General features: G+C 38.3%; 1 protein-coding gene across 1 annotated transcript in view; it reads left to right on the forward strand.

The window, feature by feature from the left end:
* NUP205 (nucleoporin 205) overlaps positions 1–13707 on the forward strand; it is a gene marked incomplete at its 5' end in the record, with an annotated part of 81906 nt that overhangs the window by 48946 nt on the left and 19253 nt on the right. The window contains 5 exons of the mRNA XM_080818788.1: positions 426–693; positions 785–883; positions 8594–8742; positions 10661–10852; positions 11729–11850. Of these exons, the coding sequence (XP_080674914.1) occupies positions 426–693; positions 785–883; positions 8594–8742; positions 10661–10852; positions 11729–11850 (830 nt within the window). The remainder of the gene's footprint in view (positions 1–425; positions 694–784; positions 884–8593; positions 8743–10660; positions 10853–11728; positions 11851–13707) is intronic.

Consider the following 13707-nt stretch of genomic DNA (forward strand, 5'->3'; position numbering starts at 1 on the left):
TTTTCTATTAGGAATAAATAGAGTTGTGCACTGCCATTGTTAAGACTTCCCTTGAGAAAGGCTTCTGAACAGTAGTGGCTCTCAACCCAAGTGTGTATCAGAATTATCTAGGGAGCTTTTTAAAGATACACAGAGATAGATCCCACCCCGGACATACTGGATGGGGCACTGGTGGTGAGGCCATTTACGTGAATGTACGTTAAAAAACCTAAGGAATGTTGATAGGAATCCCTTCTGGTTAGGAACACGTGTTTACCAGCATCATGTTTAAATTTCTTTCTATATATTAGTTTTTGTTTTCTTTGAACAGTGCCATTCCATTCTTACATTCTTATGGTAGTTGAAAAGCTAAATGCATGTAAAGCCTGCTAATGACTTGTAGCTGAAAGCGGAGTCCTCACTCTGATTTGTCTTTCTGCTTTAAGATCCTGGATGACGAAGCAGCCCAGGAGTTAATGCCGGTGGTGGCAGGTGCTGTGTTCACCCTGACTGCTCACCTAAGCCAAGCCGTTCGCACAGAACAGAAGCAACCATTAGTCTTGGGACCCGGAGAGACCCATTGTACTTTTATGCTTGATAGTTCTTTCGCCTCCCCTCCTCCAGCAGAGAACCCAGTGGTGGGTTTTGCTTCTATTGGAGATTCTTCGCTTCACATCATATTGAAGAAACTCTTGGACTTCATTTTGAAGACAGGTTTTTTTCGTCTAAAGTTCTTATAAATTATGCCTTTTATATTTGTTTTAACTTTAATCTGAAGAAAAGTTTTTACTATGTATCTCCTTAGGTGGCGGATTCCAGCGAGTGAGGACACACCTGTATGGCTCTCTGTTGTATTACTTACAGATCGCCCAGAGACCAGACGAACCAGACACATTAGAAGCAGGTAGAACTGGATAGATTTCTCATCTTTTCTGTTTTAGTGATTGCTTACTTTAAATTAAAACAAATCCCTTTTCCATCTCTTGGTGAAACAAATCTTAATAAATGAGTCTTTATGGAATCATTAAAGGCCTGCTCTAAAGTCAAGAAAGAATGTTTAATTTTCTAAAATTAAGAAGATAGTACATGAGTACTTTAAAAACAAACCCTCAGTGGGGCGCCTGGGTAGCTCAGTGGGTTAAGCCTCTGCCTTCAGTTCAGGTCATGATCTCAGGGTCCTGGGATCGAGCCCCGCATCGGGCTTTCTGCATGGTGGGGAGCCTGCTTCTCCCTCTCTCTTGGCCTGCCTCTCTGCCTTCTTGTGATCCCCCTCTCTCTGTCAAATAAATAAATAAAATCCTTAAAAAAAACACACACACACACAAAAAACCCTCAGATATCACTTTAGCTTATATATATTTTTAACTCCCTCTATTGTCTCTGGTCCCACTGAACAATATGTGATACTTAGTGTCTTTCTTCCTTTTGCAGTACATCACAGTGCACATCTAGTCGAATCTTTTCTTTCTTTTTTTTTAAGATTATTTATTTGACAGAGAGAACGCGCAAGTGCACAAGCAGGGGGAGTGGCAAGCAGAGGAAGAAGCAGACTCCCCGCTGAGCAGGGAGCCTGACAGGACATGGGGCTTGATCCCAGGACCCTGGGATCATGACCTGAGCTGAAGGCAGCTGCTTAACTGACTGAGCCACCCAGGCGCCCGGAGTTGAAGCCTTTTCAAATGACTATGTTGTTCCGTAATACGGAAACATTTATTTCCCTACTTGGATTATTCATAGGCACTTCTGTTGTTTCTGATTTTTTACTGTCACAAAAGTGCTACATCAGATATTCTTTTATATGCCTGTGTATTTTTCAAGAAGAATCCTTCATGGTAAAATTTCCATGTGAAAGAGTGTGCACATATTTATTTTAGTAGATTCTAGCAAATGGCCTTTTCCTATATGAAGTCTCATCAGTAGTGCACGTGTGTCTTTGTACTAATGTGAGGTTTTTTTTGGATAAATCCCAAGAAGTAGAATTTCTTGGTCAAACGTAAGGCCTATTTGAAATATTGATAAATTCCACTTTCTAAAATATTAGCGTTTTTAATTAAGAGTAATAACCTGGACTCTTTGGTCTCCGGATATGAAAAATGTTTTTAACAATTCAGCAGATGAGTATTAATACTCTATACCAGGGTTATCCTGCTATTTAAGAACTTGCCATAAGCACCTTTTGATAATGGACCCCTGGTACCCTGCTGAGAACGGTTATAAGTATTTGCTATTTTGTACACAGATTTTTAAAAGCCACTTTGTGTGTAAGATCCAGATTATTTCATATTACTCTTTACTGGCTATATATTTTTACATATCTTTCTTAGAAAGATAGATAATAGCCAAATGATGTATTTATAGAAATGCCTTACTCACTTAAAAAATGCACAAAAATATTTTTTTTTTTTTTTTTGCACAAAAATATTTTTAAAGTCATTAAATAATAGTCCGGAGAAGCTTTTTAAGCAAATAGGAACTTTTATAAAGAGAGATAGTAATAATGGAGGTTCCACTCCCTGCTCCTCTCCTCCAACACGTCACCCCCATGTTTCTCTTGTCTAAAATTTTTTAATATTCTATTTAGTAGAACTATGGCAAAATCCCCACATAACCACTAGGTGGCACGCCACAACTTGCTTTTTATAAAAGGCACGGTTATCAAGATGTTAAAAGTAGTGTGATCACAAAAGAAAATTCTCCTTTGTTTTTAATTTTCAAATGATGTTTTTAATTTCATCCCTTAGTTTTTTTACCACTTAATTGCTGCTAATTTTGACTTATTTTTATTTTTAAATTTTATTTCTTTTTTTATATTTTATTTATTTATTTGACAGAGAGAGAGAGAGAGAGAGAGAGTGAGAGAGGGAACATAAGCAGAGGGAGTGGGAGAGGGAGAAGCAGGCTGGCCAGTGAACAGGGAGCCCAATGCGGGGCTTGATACTAGGACCCTGGGATCATGACCTGAGCTGAAGGCAGATGCTTAATGACTGAGCCACCCAGGCAGCCCTATTTTGACTTATCTTAAATAGCAGAATATTTTATTCCCTAGATACTAGTGTTTTTAAGTTTCAAATTAGGTATATTAAATTCAGGGGTGCCTGATTAGCTCAGTCGGTTGAGCATCCAACTCTTGATTTAGCTGAGGTCTTGATCTCAGGGTCTTCATTTTAAGCCCCACATTGGGCTCCATGCTGAGCATGGAGCCTACTAAAAAAAGAAAAAGAAGAAAAATTTTTTTTAAAGATTTTATTTTATTTATTTGACAGACAGAGACCACAAGTAGGCAGAGGCAGGCAGAGAGAGAGGGGAGGCAGGCTCCTTGCCGAGCGGAAAACCCGACGCGGGGCTCGATCCCAGGACCCTGAGATCATGACCCGAGCCGAAGGCAGAGGCTTTAACCCACTGAGCCACCCAGCTGCCCCGAAAAGAAGAAATTAAATTCAATAAATATTTATTGAGGACATGTGTGTATCCGTATATTTTGACACTGTATCTATTTTCTATTTTGTTTTAAAACAAAAACTGATTTTTTAAAAAAAGATTTTATTTATTTATTTGTGAGAGAGAGAGAGAACACAAGCAGGGGGAGCAGCAGAGGGAGAGGGAAAAGCAGGCTCCCTGTTGAGTAGGGAGTCCAATGTGGGGCTCGATCCCAGGATTCTGGGATCATGATGTGAGTCAAAGGCAGATGCTTAACCAACTGAGCCACCCAGGCACCCCCCAGAAGCTGATGTTTTAATGTCTGTATACTTATTTTTCCATACCACTTTTACTTTATTTATTTATTGTTTAAAGAGTTTATTTATTTTAGAGAGAGATAACACTCATGCAAGCAGAAGAAGGGGTGCCGGGAGAGGGAGAGAGAGAATCTCTAGCACACTACACTGAGCACATAGCCCAGCATGGCGATCATGACCCGAGCTGAAACCAAAGAGTTGGGCAGTTAACCAAATGAGCACTCAGGTGCCCTTACTTTATTTTTAACATAACTATATATACTGGATACTGGGCAGTTACTTTCCCTGTTTTGTGTGAAAGGAATCTTCCTTACATAGACTAAATGACTTGCTTGTCTGTAATAGATCTGAGATTAGAATTCGGCTTTCTCAATCTGTAATAGAATGTTGCTTCTCCCGACCAGAGCATCTCACATCTTCATCTTTTTTGTTGTTGTTGTCTTTTTGCAATTTGTAATTTTTTCCTTTTAATTTGATAGATAATATCTGCCAGCGATGTATTTGTAGCTCACGTTTAAGTGACTAATTTCTAGTGTGTAAAGAGCACCTATAAATCAATAACCCAGTAGAAAAATGGACAAAGGATATGAGCATATGGTTTAGGGAAAAGGAAATTCAGATGGCTTTTAAGTGTATTGTTAGCTTTCTGAAAATCCCTACAGGTAGATTTCATCACCTCGAGCTGACAGTACAGATCTGGGGAGGAACAAAAGCGTACATTCTCTGAGTAAATTCTTACATGTCTTCTTATATGGAAGATTCTTAGATGTTTTTCCAGTTAAGAACATGGTAGTGAAAATCTGACATTGCTTTTGCATGTGTAATCCCTAGGGGTTAGTTGACAAGAGTTGACATCGTGAATATCTCTCTTTGTATTCTTTTCACCTTTTATTTTCTTTTTTACCAGTGACCACTAGGAGAAAATATGGATAATTTGACCAGAGCCTAAATGTTTAATGTGAAGCACCATTGTTATATTCCTAATTTCTTTTCTGGTTTGTTTCCTAAACTCTAGTATGATAAAAACACTTTCCATTTTTTTTTTTAAGATTTATTTATTTATTTATTTGACAGACAGAGATCACAAGTAGGCAGAGAGGCAGGCAGAGAGAGAGGGGAAAGCAGGTTCCCTGCTGAGCAGAGAGCCCAATGCGGGGCTCTATCCCAGGACCCTGGGATCATGACCTGAGCCGAAGGCAGAGGCTTTAACCCACTGAGCCACCCAGGCGCCCCAACACTTTCCATTTAAATACAGATTGATAATTACAAAGATAACACATTTTTAGCACATTTTTTTTTATCAGGTTAATGTTTTCAATAGAAGTTTATTTATAAAATTATGCTAACAGTTCGGAGCAGAGAGTGTAGTAAATCTTCCTTAGTTTTATCTCCATGAGATTAGCCCTGTTTGAATGTTCTATTGTAATCTCAGTAAAATGGATTATATTGCTTTTAAAACAGATTAATAACTTTTCATTTTCTAGGAGCTTATCATTCAACTTGATAAGCTGATTGGTACAGCTATATGGAAGATGATGGTTCAGTTACTTAATTTTGAAATTGTTTAAATTGTTGCAATCTTAAACACTTTTTATTATAAGATTTTCTCATGTGTTCTTTCTTTATTTTTTAAAGATTTATTTATTTGAGAAAGAGCACGTGCGTGCATGCTCATGAGTCGGGGGGGTGGCAGAGGGAGAGAATCTTCAAGCAGACTCCCCACTGAGTGCAGAGCCCAACAGAAGGTTTGATCTCATAAGCCATGAGATCATGACCTGAGCCGAAACCAAAAATTGGACACTCAACTGACTGAGCCACCCAGGTGCCCCATGTTCTCATAGTTTTAAATTGGCTTTTCTTTTCTCTTAATTTTGACAAGTTAATGATAGTTTTATACTTTATTTATAAGTAAGCATTAGAAATTGTCATAAGAATAAGGAATTTTCTGTTCTCATAATTCTTTGGGGGCTCTTGTAACTTTTGAACAAGAATATTCTTATTCTTTGTGAAACCATAATATCAATTCATCTTTTTTAAAAAAGAGGTTAGAAAAGACAATCTATTGCCATTATTAAATTTTTTAGACTCCTTTGGTGAGATTCTCAATTTTTATGATCTAGGCATTGGTGTGTTCTGGTATTATAGTATAAATACACGTATAATTCATAAAGTAGTGGGACTAAAAGGATTTCATAGAGAATCTTGCCTGCTATTGACTCTGTTCTTTTGAGTCTGATTCCAATAAGAGACTTAAAAACACTAGCTGTAGCTATCTGTGTATGTATGTAGTTAAGTGTAGGCTCTTTGCTTGATGTGAATTTAGATGCCCATTTCTCATTTATTCTTTTAGAACCTGGGCTGCCTGGGTGTCTCAGTTCGTTAAGTGACCGACTCTTGATTTTGACTCAGTTCATGATCTCAGGGTCATGAGGTGGAGCCCTGTTTTGTGCTCCAAGAAGGCATGGAGCCTTCTTAAGATTCTCTCCCTCTTCTTCTGCCCCCATAATTCACACACATGTGCATGCATTCTCTCTGTCTCTCAAAAAAAAAGAACCTGAGAACCTGACTAAAAGTTAATAATCAGGCATTTAGAAACTATTTTTAGCTTTTAGTTTTTATTTCAAAATATGTACTGAATGTAGGAAGTTTAGAACATACTAATAAGGGGAAGAAGAGGTCACACATTTTACCCTGCTAAGAACTACCACAAGATTTTTGTTAGAGTCAGCCATCATTTTTTTTTCTTTTTTTTAAAGATTTTGTTTATTTATTTGACAGACAGAGATCACAAGTAGGCAGAGAGGCAGGCAGAGAGAGGGGGAGAAGCAGGCTTCCTGCTGAGCAGAGAGCCTGATGCGGGGCTCGATCCCAGGATCCTGAGATCATGATCTGAGCAGAAGGCAGAGGCTTAACCCACAGAGCCACCCAGGTGCCCCTAGAGTCAGCCATCATTTTATACTTATTTATAATTTCCCTTTTCTCTCCACTCAATATTTTATGAACTTTTTTCTTAAGTAATGTTTTTAATAGCTCTGTACATTTTGTCACTTACAAAATACTGTAATTTATTTAGCCTACACATTTTTGGACATTAGGATTATTTCCAGTTTTTTGTAATACAAATAAAAATCAGTAATCGTTTGCTGTGTTTGGTTATTTTTATTCTAAGAAGCAGAAAATATTAATTGGGTTCTTGTTTTCATAAGGATTATATTCTAGTAGAAATGACAATATATGTACTTATAAAAGAGGAAGTGTTAAATTGGATGATATAGACCAGATGCCAGCAAACTTTTTCTGTAAAGGGCCAGATAGTAAGTATTTTAGGCTTGCAAGCCATATGCTGAGTGTTGCAACTACTCAACCCTGCCATTATAGTGTGATTGCAGCCAGAGACTACAAATGAAGGACCGTGAGTATGTTGCATTTTCATTAAGCTTTTTTAAAACAGGTCAGATTTTGCCCGCAGCCCTTAGTTTTCAAACCCCAAGTGTGAATTTATAAGAGGTAAGAGATAAAAAAAGATCAAGACTTTCACTGGTCTTTGCAGGTAAAGATGTATTTACACAGGAATAAATGGAGGAGGGCTTTTCAGGCAAGGCCCAAACTAGGAGGGAGTAAAGACTAAGGCGAGTGGCCTGGGTATAAGTAGGGGAGAAGGTTGATGGCAAATAAAGTCAAGTAGAGGGGGTAGGACCATATTATTAATGACCTTGAAAATGAAATTGCAATGTTAGAGGTGGTTGGATTAAGCATTGATAGCTATTTTATTATTTATTTATTTATGTGTAAGATTTTATTTATTTGACAGAGAGAGAGACAGCCAGAGAGGGAACACAAGCAGGGGGAGTGAGTGAGGGAGAAGCAGGCTCCCTGCTGAGCAGAGAGTTCCATGTGGGGCTTGATCCCTGGGATCATGACCTGAGCTGAAGGTAGACGCTTAACAGCTGAGCCTCCCAGGCGCCCCAAAACTATAGAGTGGTTTTTCATTTTTAAAAAGATTTTATTTATTTATTTGAGAGAGAGACAATGAACAGGGGCAGAGGCAGAGGGAGAAGCAGACTTCGCACTGAGCAGGGAGCCTGATGGGGACTCAATCCCAGGACCCTGAGATCATGACCTGAGCCAAAGGCACAGGCTTAACTGACTGAGCCACCCAGGTGTCCCAGCTGCAAACTTTATAATGGCCCAGTGTGGGTTAACTTATTTTTCATGATTAATCTTGCTTCATTTTTACTCTCCATTCTGACCAGTTAATCTCGAGAACTTTTCTTTAAATTTTAAAACAGCTGCTATGTAGTAGGTGGAAAAAAATCACAAGATTGGTTTCAAATACAGGTCATAGCTTTATGTAATATATTTTTGAAACTTTTCTGGAAGGTTACATGAATCTTGTGTAAGATGTATGATGTATGATCATATCTTTAAGATACAGGGTATACTCTTTCTTTTAATAAGTATTTCAATTACAAAATATAAAAGAATAAAATTATCTTAATTTTTTGGGAAGCAGATACTGGTCTACATTGTACCTGATTTTTTTAGCCACATTTCTCATAGATCTCAATAAAGGATGAAAATAGATTGGTTAGCAGAATAAACACAGGGTATTGGTTCTCTTGTACTCTTATAATTCATCTTGATTTCTTTAAGAATAACTAGTCTATCTTTTTCCTAATACCATTGTTATCTTAGTGTACATACATGGAATGTGTGCGTTGGGTCCTTGAAATTCGCCTGCCTGGACCCTTTGGTTGGTGGGCCTATGGGTACATGCAGTAATGGAGGGATTTTTTTATTGTGTGTATGAGGTGTAATTACTCAGTTACCAAACTTTTTTATTGGAGTATTTTCAATGTTTTCTTTTATAACCCTATTAGCCAAGAAAACCATGTGGGAAAGGCTGACAGCCCCTGAAGATGTATTTAGTAAATTACAGCGAGAAAACATAGCCATCATTGAGAGCTACGGCGCTGCGCTCATGGAAGTGGTCTGTCGAGATGCCTGTGATGGTCATGAGATTGGAAGGGTACAGTAACTCTCTATTTAGTAGAATGATTAAATAAGTGTTTTGACTTACTAAGGTATAAACTGAAATCAACTTTTCAAATGCATGTTGCATATTGAGAATTGTTTTCTATAATATATTTTAGTGAATTTTCTTACTTGCTATGATTTGGAATTTCTGTTGTTTATTTGTATATTTTAATTCTGTTCAGAATCTCAGTTTGTTCAGAATTTTCCCTCAGAATAATCTTTCTGCTGATTGTAAGATTGGCCCTACACTGTTAGAAATGCTGCTTAAGGAAGATCTTTGGTTAAGAGAATGCTGGAGGCACAGCTTTTATACTGAATATGTCTTTCTTACATTTATATTTCTTTTAAAATATTGTGTCATACTGGTGATAATGCAGTGAGAAAATGACTTCCTGCTAGTGGAGAATTTCATAGCCTCTGAATCATATACAAGTGATCCTTGAACAACATGGGTTTGAACTGCATGGGTCCACTTATACACAGATTTGTTTGTTTGTTTGTTTTAAAGATTTTATTTATTTGAGAGAGACAGAGAGCATGTGAGAGGGGAGGTCAGAGGGAGAAGCAGACTCCCCACTGAGCAGGGAGCCCGATATGGGACTTGATCCTGGGACTCCAGGATCATGACCTGAGCTGAAGGCAGTTGCTTAACCAACTGAGCCACCTGGGCATCCTTACACACAGATTTGTTTTGACAAATAGAGTACAGCACTGTAAGTGTATTTTCTCTTCTTATGATTTTTTAAAAAAGATTTTATTTATTTATCTTACAGAGTGAGAGAGAGACAGAGAGAACACATGAGCAGGAACGAGGAGGCAGAGGGAGGGAGAGGGAGAGGGAGAGGGAGACGCAAGCTCCCTGCTGAGCAGGGATCCTGATGCTGGGCTTGATCCCAGGACCCTGGGATCATGACCTGAGCTGAAGGCAGATGCTTAACTGGCTGAGCCACCCAGGCGCTCCCTTCTTACGATTTCCTTAATAACATTTTCTCTTGTCTAGCTTTATTTTATTGGAATAATACAATATATGGTACATAGAACATAGAAAACATATGTTAATCTACTGTTTTTTGTTTTTTGTTTTAATCTACTATTTATATTACCAGCAAGGCTTCTGGTCAACAGTAGGCTGTTAGCAAATAAGGCAGTGGGGATTCTAAAGTTACACATGGATTTTCCACTGTGCTCCTAACCCCTGTGTTGTTCAAGGGCCAACTGTGTTTGAAGACTGTGGGAAATGAGATTTTAAGAAATAGGATAAAATATAAACTATATAATAAGTTCTCAATTATGTTGAAAAAGTTTAAGTGTTTTTATGCATTGAAAAAAGACTGGGGTGCCTGGGTGACTCAGTTGGTTGGGCGTCTGCCTTCCACTTGCGTCATGATCCCAGGGTCCTGGGATTGAGCCCAGCATTGGGATACTTGCTCAGCGGGGAGCCTGCTTCTCCCTCTTCCCCATCCCTGCTCGTGTTCTCTTGCTCGCTCTCTATCTCAAATAAATAAAATCTTAAAAAAAAAAAAACACAAAAAACAGAAAGGAAAAGAAAAGAAAAAAGACTGGAGGAGAGACCAAAAATGGATTAGCAGTGTTTATCACACCATGTATTTCTATATGCTTTTCTATATTTTCTAGGTTTCCTGTAATGAGCAATTAAAACTTCACAGTTAGGGGAAAAAAGGGCTATTTTGAAAAGTCCCTTTCCTCCTTTTATTAATAAACTGAGATTCTGTATGCATAGCTTTCAGTTTCTCAAAAAAAACAAACAAACCACAAAATAAGAAAATATTATTGTTAGCTACCATTCCCCTTGTAAGAAAAGTGCTAAGTATTTTCACATGAAGGCAGTTTCTGTCGATGATTCTGGTGGCCATCTCCATGTTCCAGACTGTGATTTGTTCTTCCCTCAGATGCTGGCACTGGCTCTTCTTGATCGGATTGTCTCCGTAGACAAGCAGCAGCAGTGGCTTTTGTATCTTTCTAACAGTGGCTATTTGAAGGTGCTTGTGGACAGCTTGGTAGAAGATGACCATACTTTGCAGAGCTTACTAACTCCACAACCTCCCCTTTTAAAAGCCCTTTACACTTACGAATCCAAAATGGTAAGGCTTTATGTTCCTTTGAAGTTAGATCAACAGCTCACTGCCTCTTAGAGCTGTAAATAGATTAAAGAACATTAATGTGGCCGCCATTTTGAATATTTCTGTCATGTAAGCTGTAATCATTTTAAGGAGTTTAAAATTTGGAACTGTTGAAGTTGAGGCCTGCTGAAGTTGAGTTGAAGTGATCCTGAGAGGGTTGGTTGGATCATGGAACCGCTACTCAGGTTGCTGCTGATGGCAGATGATAGGACACTCAGTCCTCTGAGGAGAGCAATGAGCAAAATTGTCTCTTCACAATAAAATTCAGACCATTAGCTGCCTGGTGAACATTCTAGTATTGATGTGCTAGTTCTAGTTTAACACAGGATTTTCAGGACAGCATAAAATCCATCATTCCCTTTCCTCCAAATTTGTTTTCTCTGTTCCCTCCTGGTTGAAAACACTACTGTGTCATAATAATAGGAGCACTGAAGTCTTAGATTCCTTATTAAGTTCTTTCCCTTCCTTTGTTTATTCAGTAAGTATTTATTAAATACCCATTACATGCCAGGTGTGGCACTAGGTATTAGAGATAGAGCTGTGGGCAAAACAGTCTTCCCTGCCCTCCCTATGCCCACATGATGGTAAGAGAAACTCCAGTGGAGTCGAGTACTTATTTTCATGCAAGGCACTGGAGGCAGCACTTGAGTTGTGTGGTGCCATTCAGTCCTCACAGAATCCTGAGAAATGTAGTCTAATGTACCCCTGCATAGCTAGCTCAGAGTTTCTCTTCAGTATGGTTAAAGATCAGAAATGTGCTGGGGGAGAGTCTCATTTTTATCTGAGGCCCTTGGATATGATTTCTATACTGATGTTTTTCCCTTTGTAACTTCTTAGGCATTTCTTACAAGAGTGGCTAAGATACAGCAGGGTGCTTTAGAGCTGCTGAGGTCTGGGGTGATAGTGAGACTGGCACAGTGCCAGGTCTATGACATGCGCCCAGAGATGGACCCACAGAGGTAAGTGTCCCTACACATTGGTGCTGTTTCCTTACTAATTCTTCACTGTAAAGGATCAGTGAGGAAAAAGGATATTCCAAACATAATTTTGCCATTGGTTTATCATTCTGTTTAAGCAGTATTCTTTCATCTTGATGACTCTTCTTGGGTCCTCTGTCCCTGCCATTTACTAATAAATGGAAGTTGTTAGTGAGGGTAAAAGTAGGAGGGACCTAATCCTTTCCATTTTAGAGCACTAATGGAAGAGGAAAATAGAGGATTTTGTTAGTAAATGTTTTTCTTCCCAACTTTAGTGTTCCGTTCAATAGAACATTCATTTTTAGGGGTGCCTGGGTAGCCCAGGTGATTGAATATCTGACTCTTGATTTTGTCTTGGGTCATGATCTCAGGGTCCTGAGATCGAGCCCTGCATTGGCTCCAGAGGTCAGTTCGATATCTGCTTGAGATTTTCTCTCTCTGTCTCCCCCTGACCCCCTCCCACTCGTGCTCGCTCTCTTTCTCTAAATAAACAAAGTCTTCAAAAAAAAAAAAAAAAGAACATTTCTTTTTAGTTGTAGTGATTCTTTAAAGTATTATAGTGAAATTATAATTTGTTGTAGATTGCCTATTCCCGATGATTTGAATAGTATTTTATATTTTTCTTGTATCATTTTACCAACTCTTTGCACATTTGAAATCTTTTAGTCAAACTGTTTTTAAGTTTCAAGCTTTTTAACAGATATCTCAGTTCAGTTTGAATATGGGTGTTTTTTTTTTTCCCTCATTTTTGTCTACCTGGCTACAATATTGTTAGCATACCCTCTTAGCAGTAAATAACACTTAGGTCAGTTTTACTAATTTTTGTCAAAAGATCCATTGCCAAATTGAATATTTGAGTATTTTAGGTTTAACTGTAGAACTATTTTACCTCCAGCAAAGAAATGGTTTTTTTTTTTATATTGCTTTCTGAAATCTTAAACATGAGAATTATTATTTTCCCCTTATGTAAAGAGGATTGAGTTAATTACATTCCTCAGCTATTGGCATCTAATCACTTGTCTGTGCAAAGCCTTTTTCTTATTTCCGTATTTTGCTTCCATTCCCTTCTCTTCAACAGGCAACCATTTTCTTTTGTTTAAAAATTTAAATATAAACATTTATAATATATGATAGCTTATTAATACCTTATCTTTTTTTTTTTAAGATTTTATTTATTTATTTGACAGAGAGAGATCACAAGTAGGCAGAGAGGCAGGCAGAGAGAGGGGGAAGCAGGCTCCCTGCCGAGCAGAGAGCCCGATGTGGGGCTCGATCCCAGAACCCTGGGACAACAACCTGAGCCGAAAGCAGAGGCTTTAACCCACTGAGCCACCCAGGCACCCCATTAATACCTTATCTTAAAAGTGAAATTTTACAGCCTCATTTTAACTTTTTTTTTAAAAGTTGGTTTTTTTTTTGAGATTTCATTTATTTATTTGAGAGAGAGAGAGTGAGACAGAGAGCATGAGAGGGGAGGAGGTCAGAGGGAGAAGCAGACTCCCCGTGGAGGTGGGAACCCTATGTGGGACTCGATCCCAGGACTCCAGGATCATGACGACCTGAGCCGAAGGCAGTTGCTGAACCAACTAAGTCACCAAGGTGCCCCTCATTTTAACTTTTTCAAATCTTGATTTATTAGTGTAATGGACAATGTGGACTCATTTCTGGCTCTGCGTACTGGAGAAGCAAATTTGGAGAAAATAAAGTTTTTATCTGTTTCTTGTTTGTAGTTTTTGTGGCCCGCAGAAGCATTTAGAGTAGAATAAATATGTTGAAGTTCCAAGCATTGTCTTCAAATTATACAGATTTTCTTTACCAAGATTTTTCAGAATTGAAATA

The sequence above is a fragment of the Martes martes genome (assembly GCF_963455335.1).
Source record: "Martes martes genome assembly, chromosome: 11".
NCBI lineage: Eukaryota > Metazoa > Chordata > Mammalia > Carnivora > Mustelidae > Martes > Martes martes.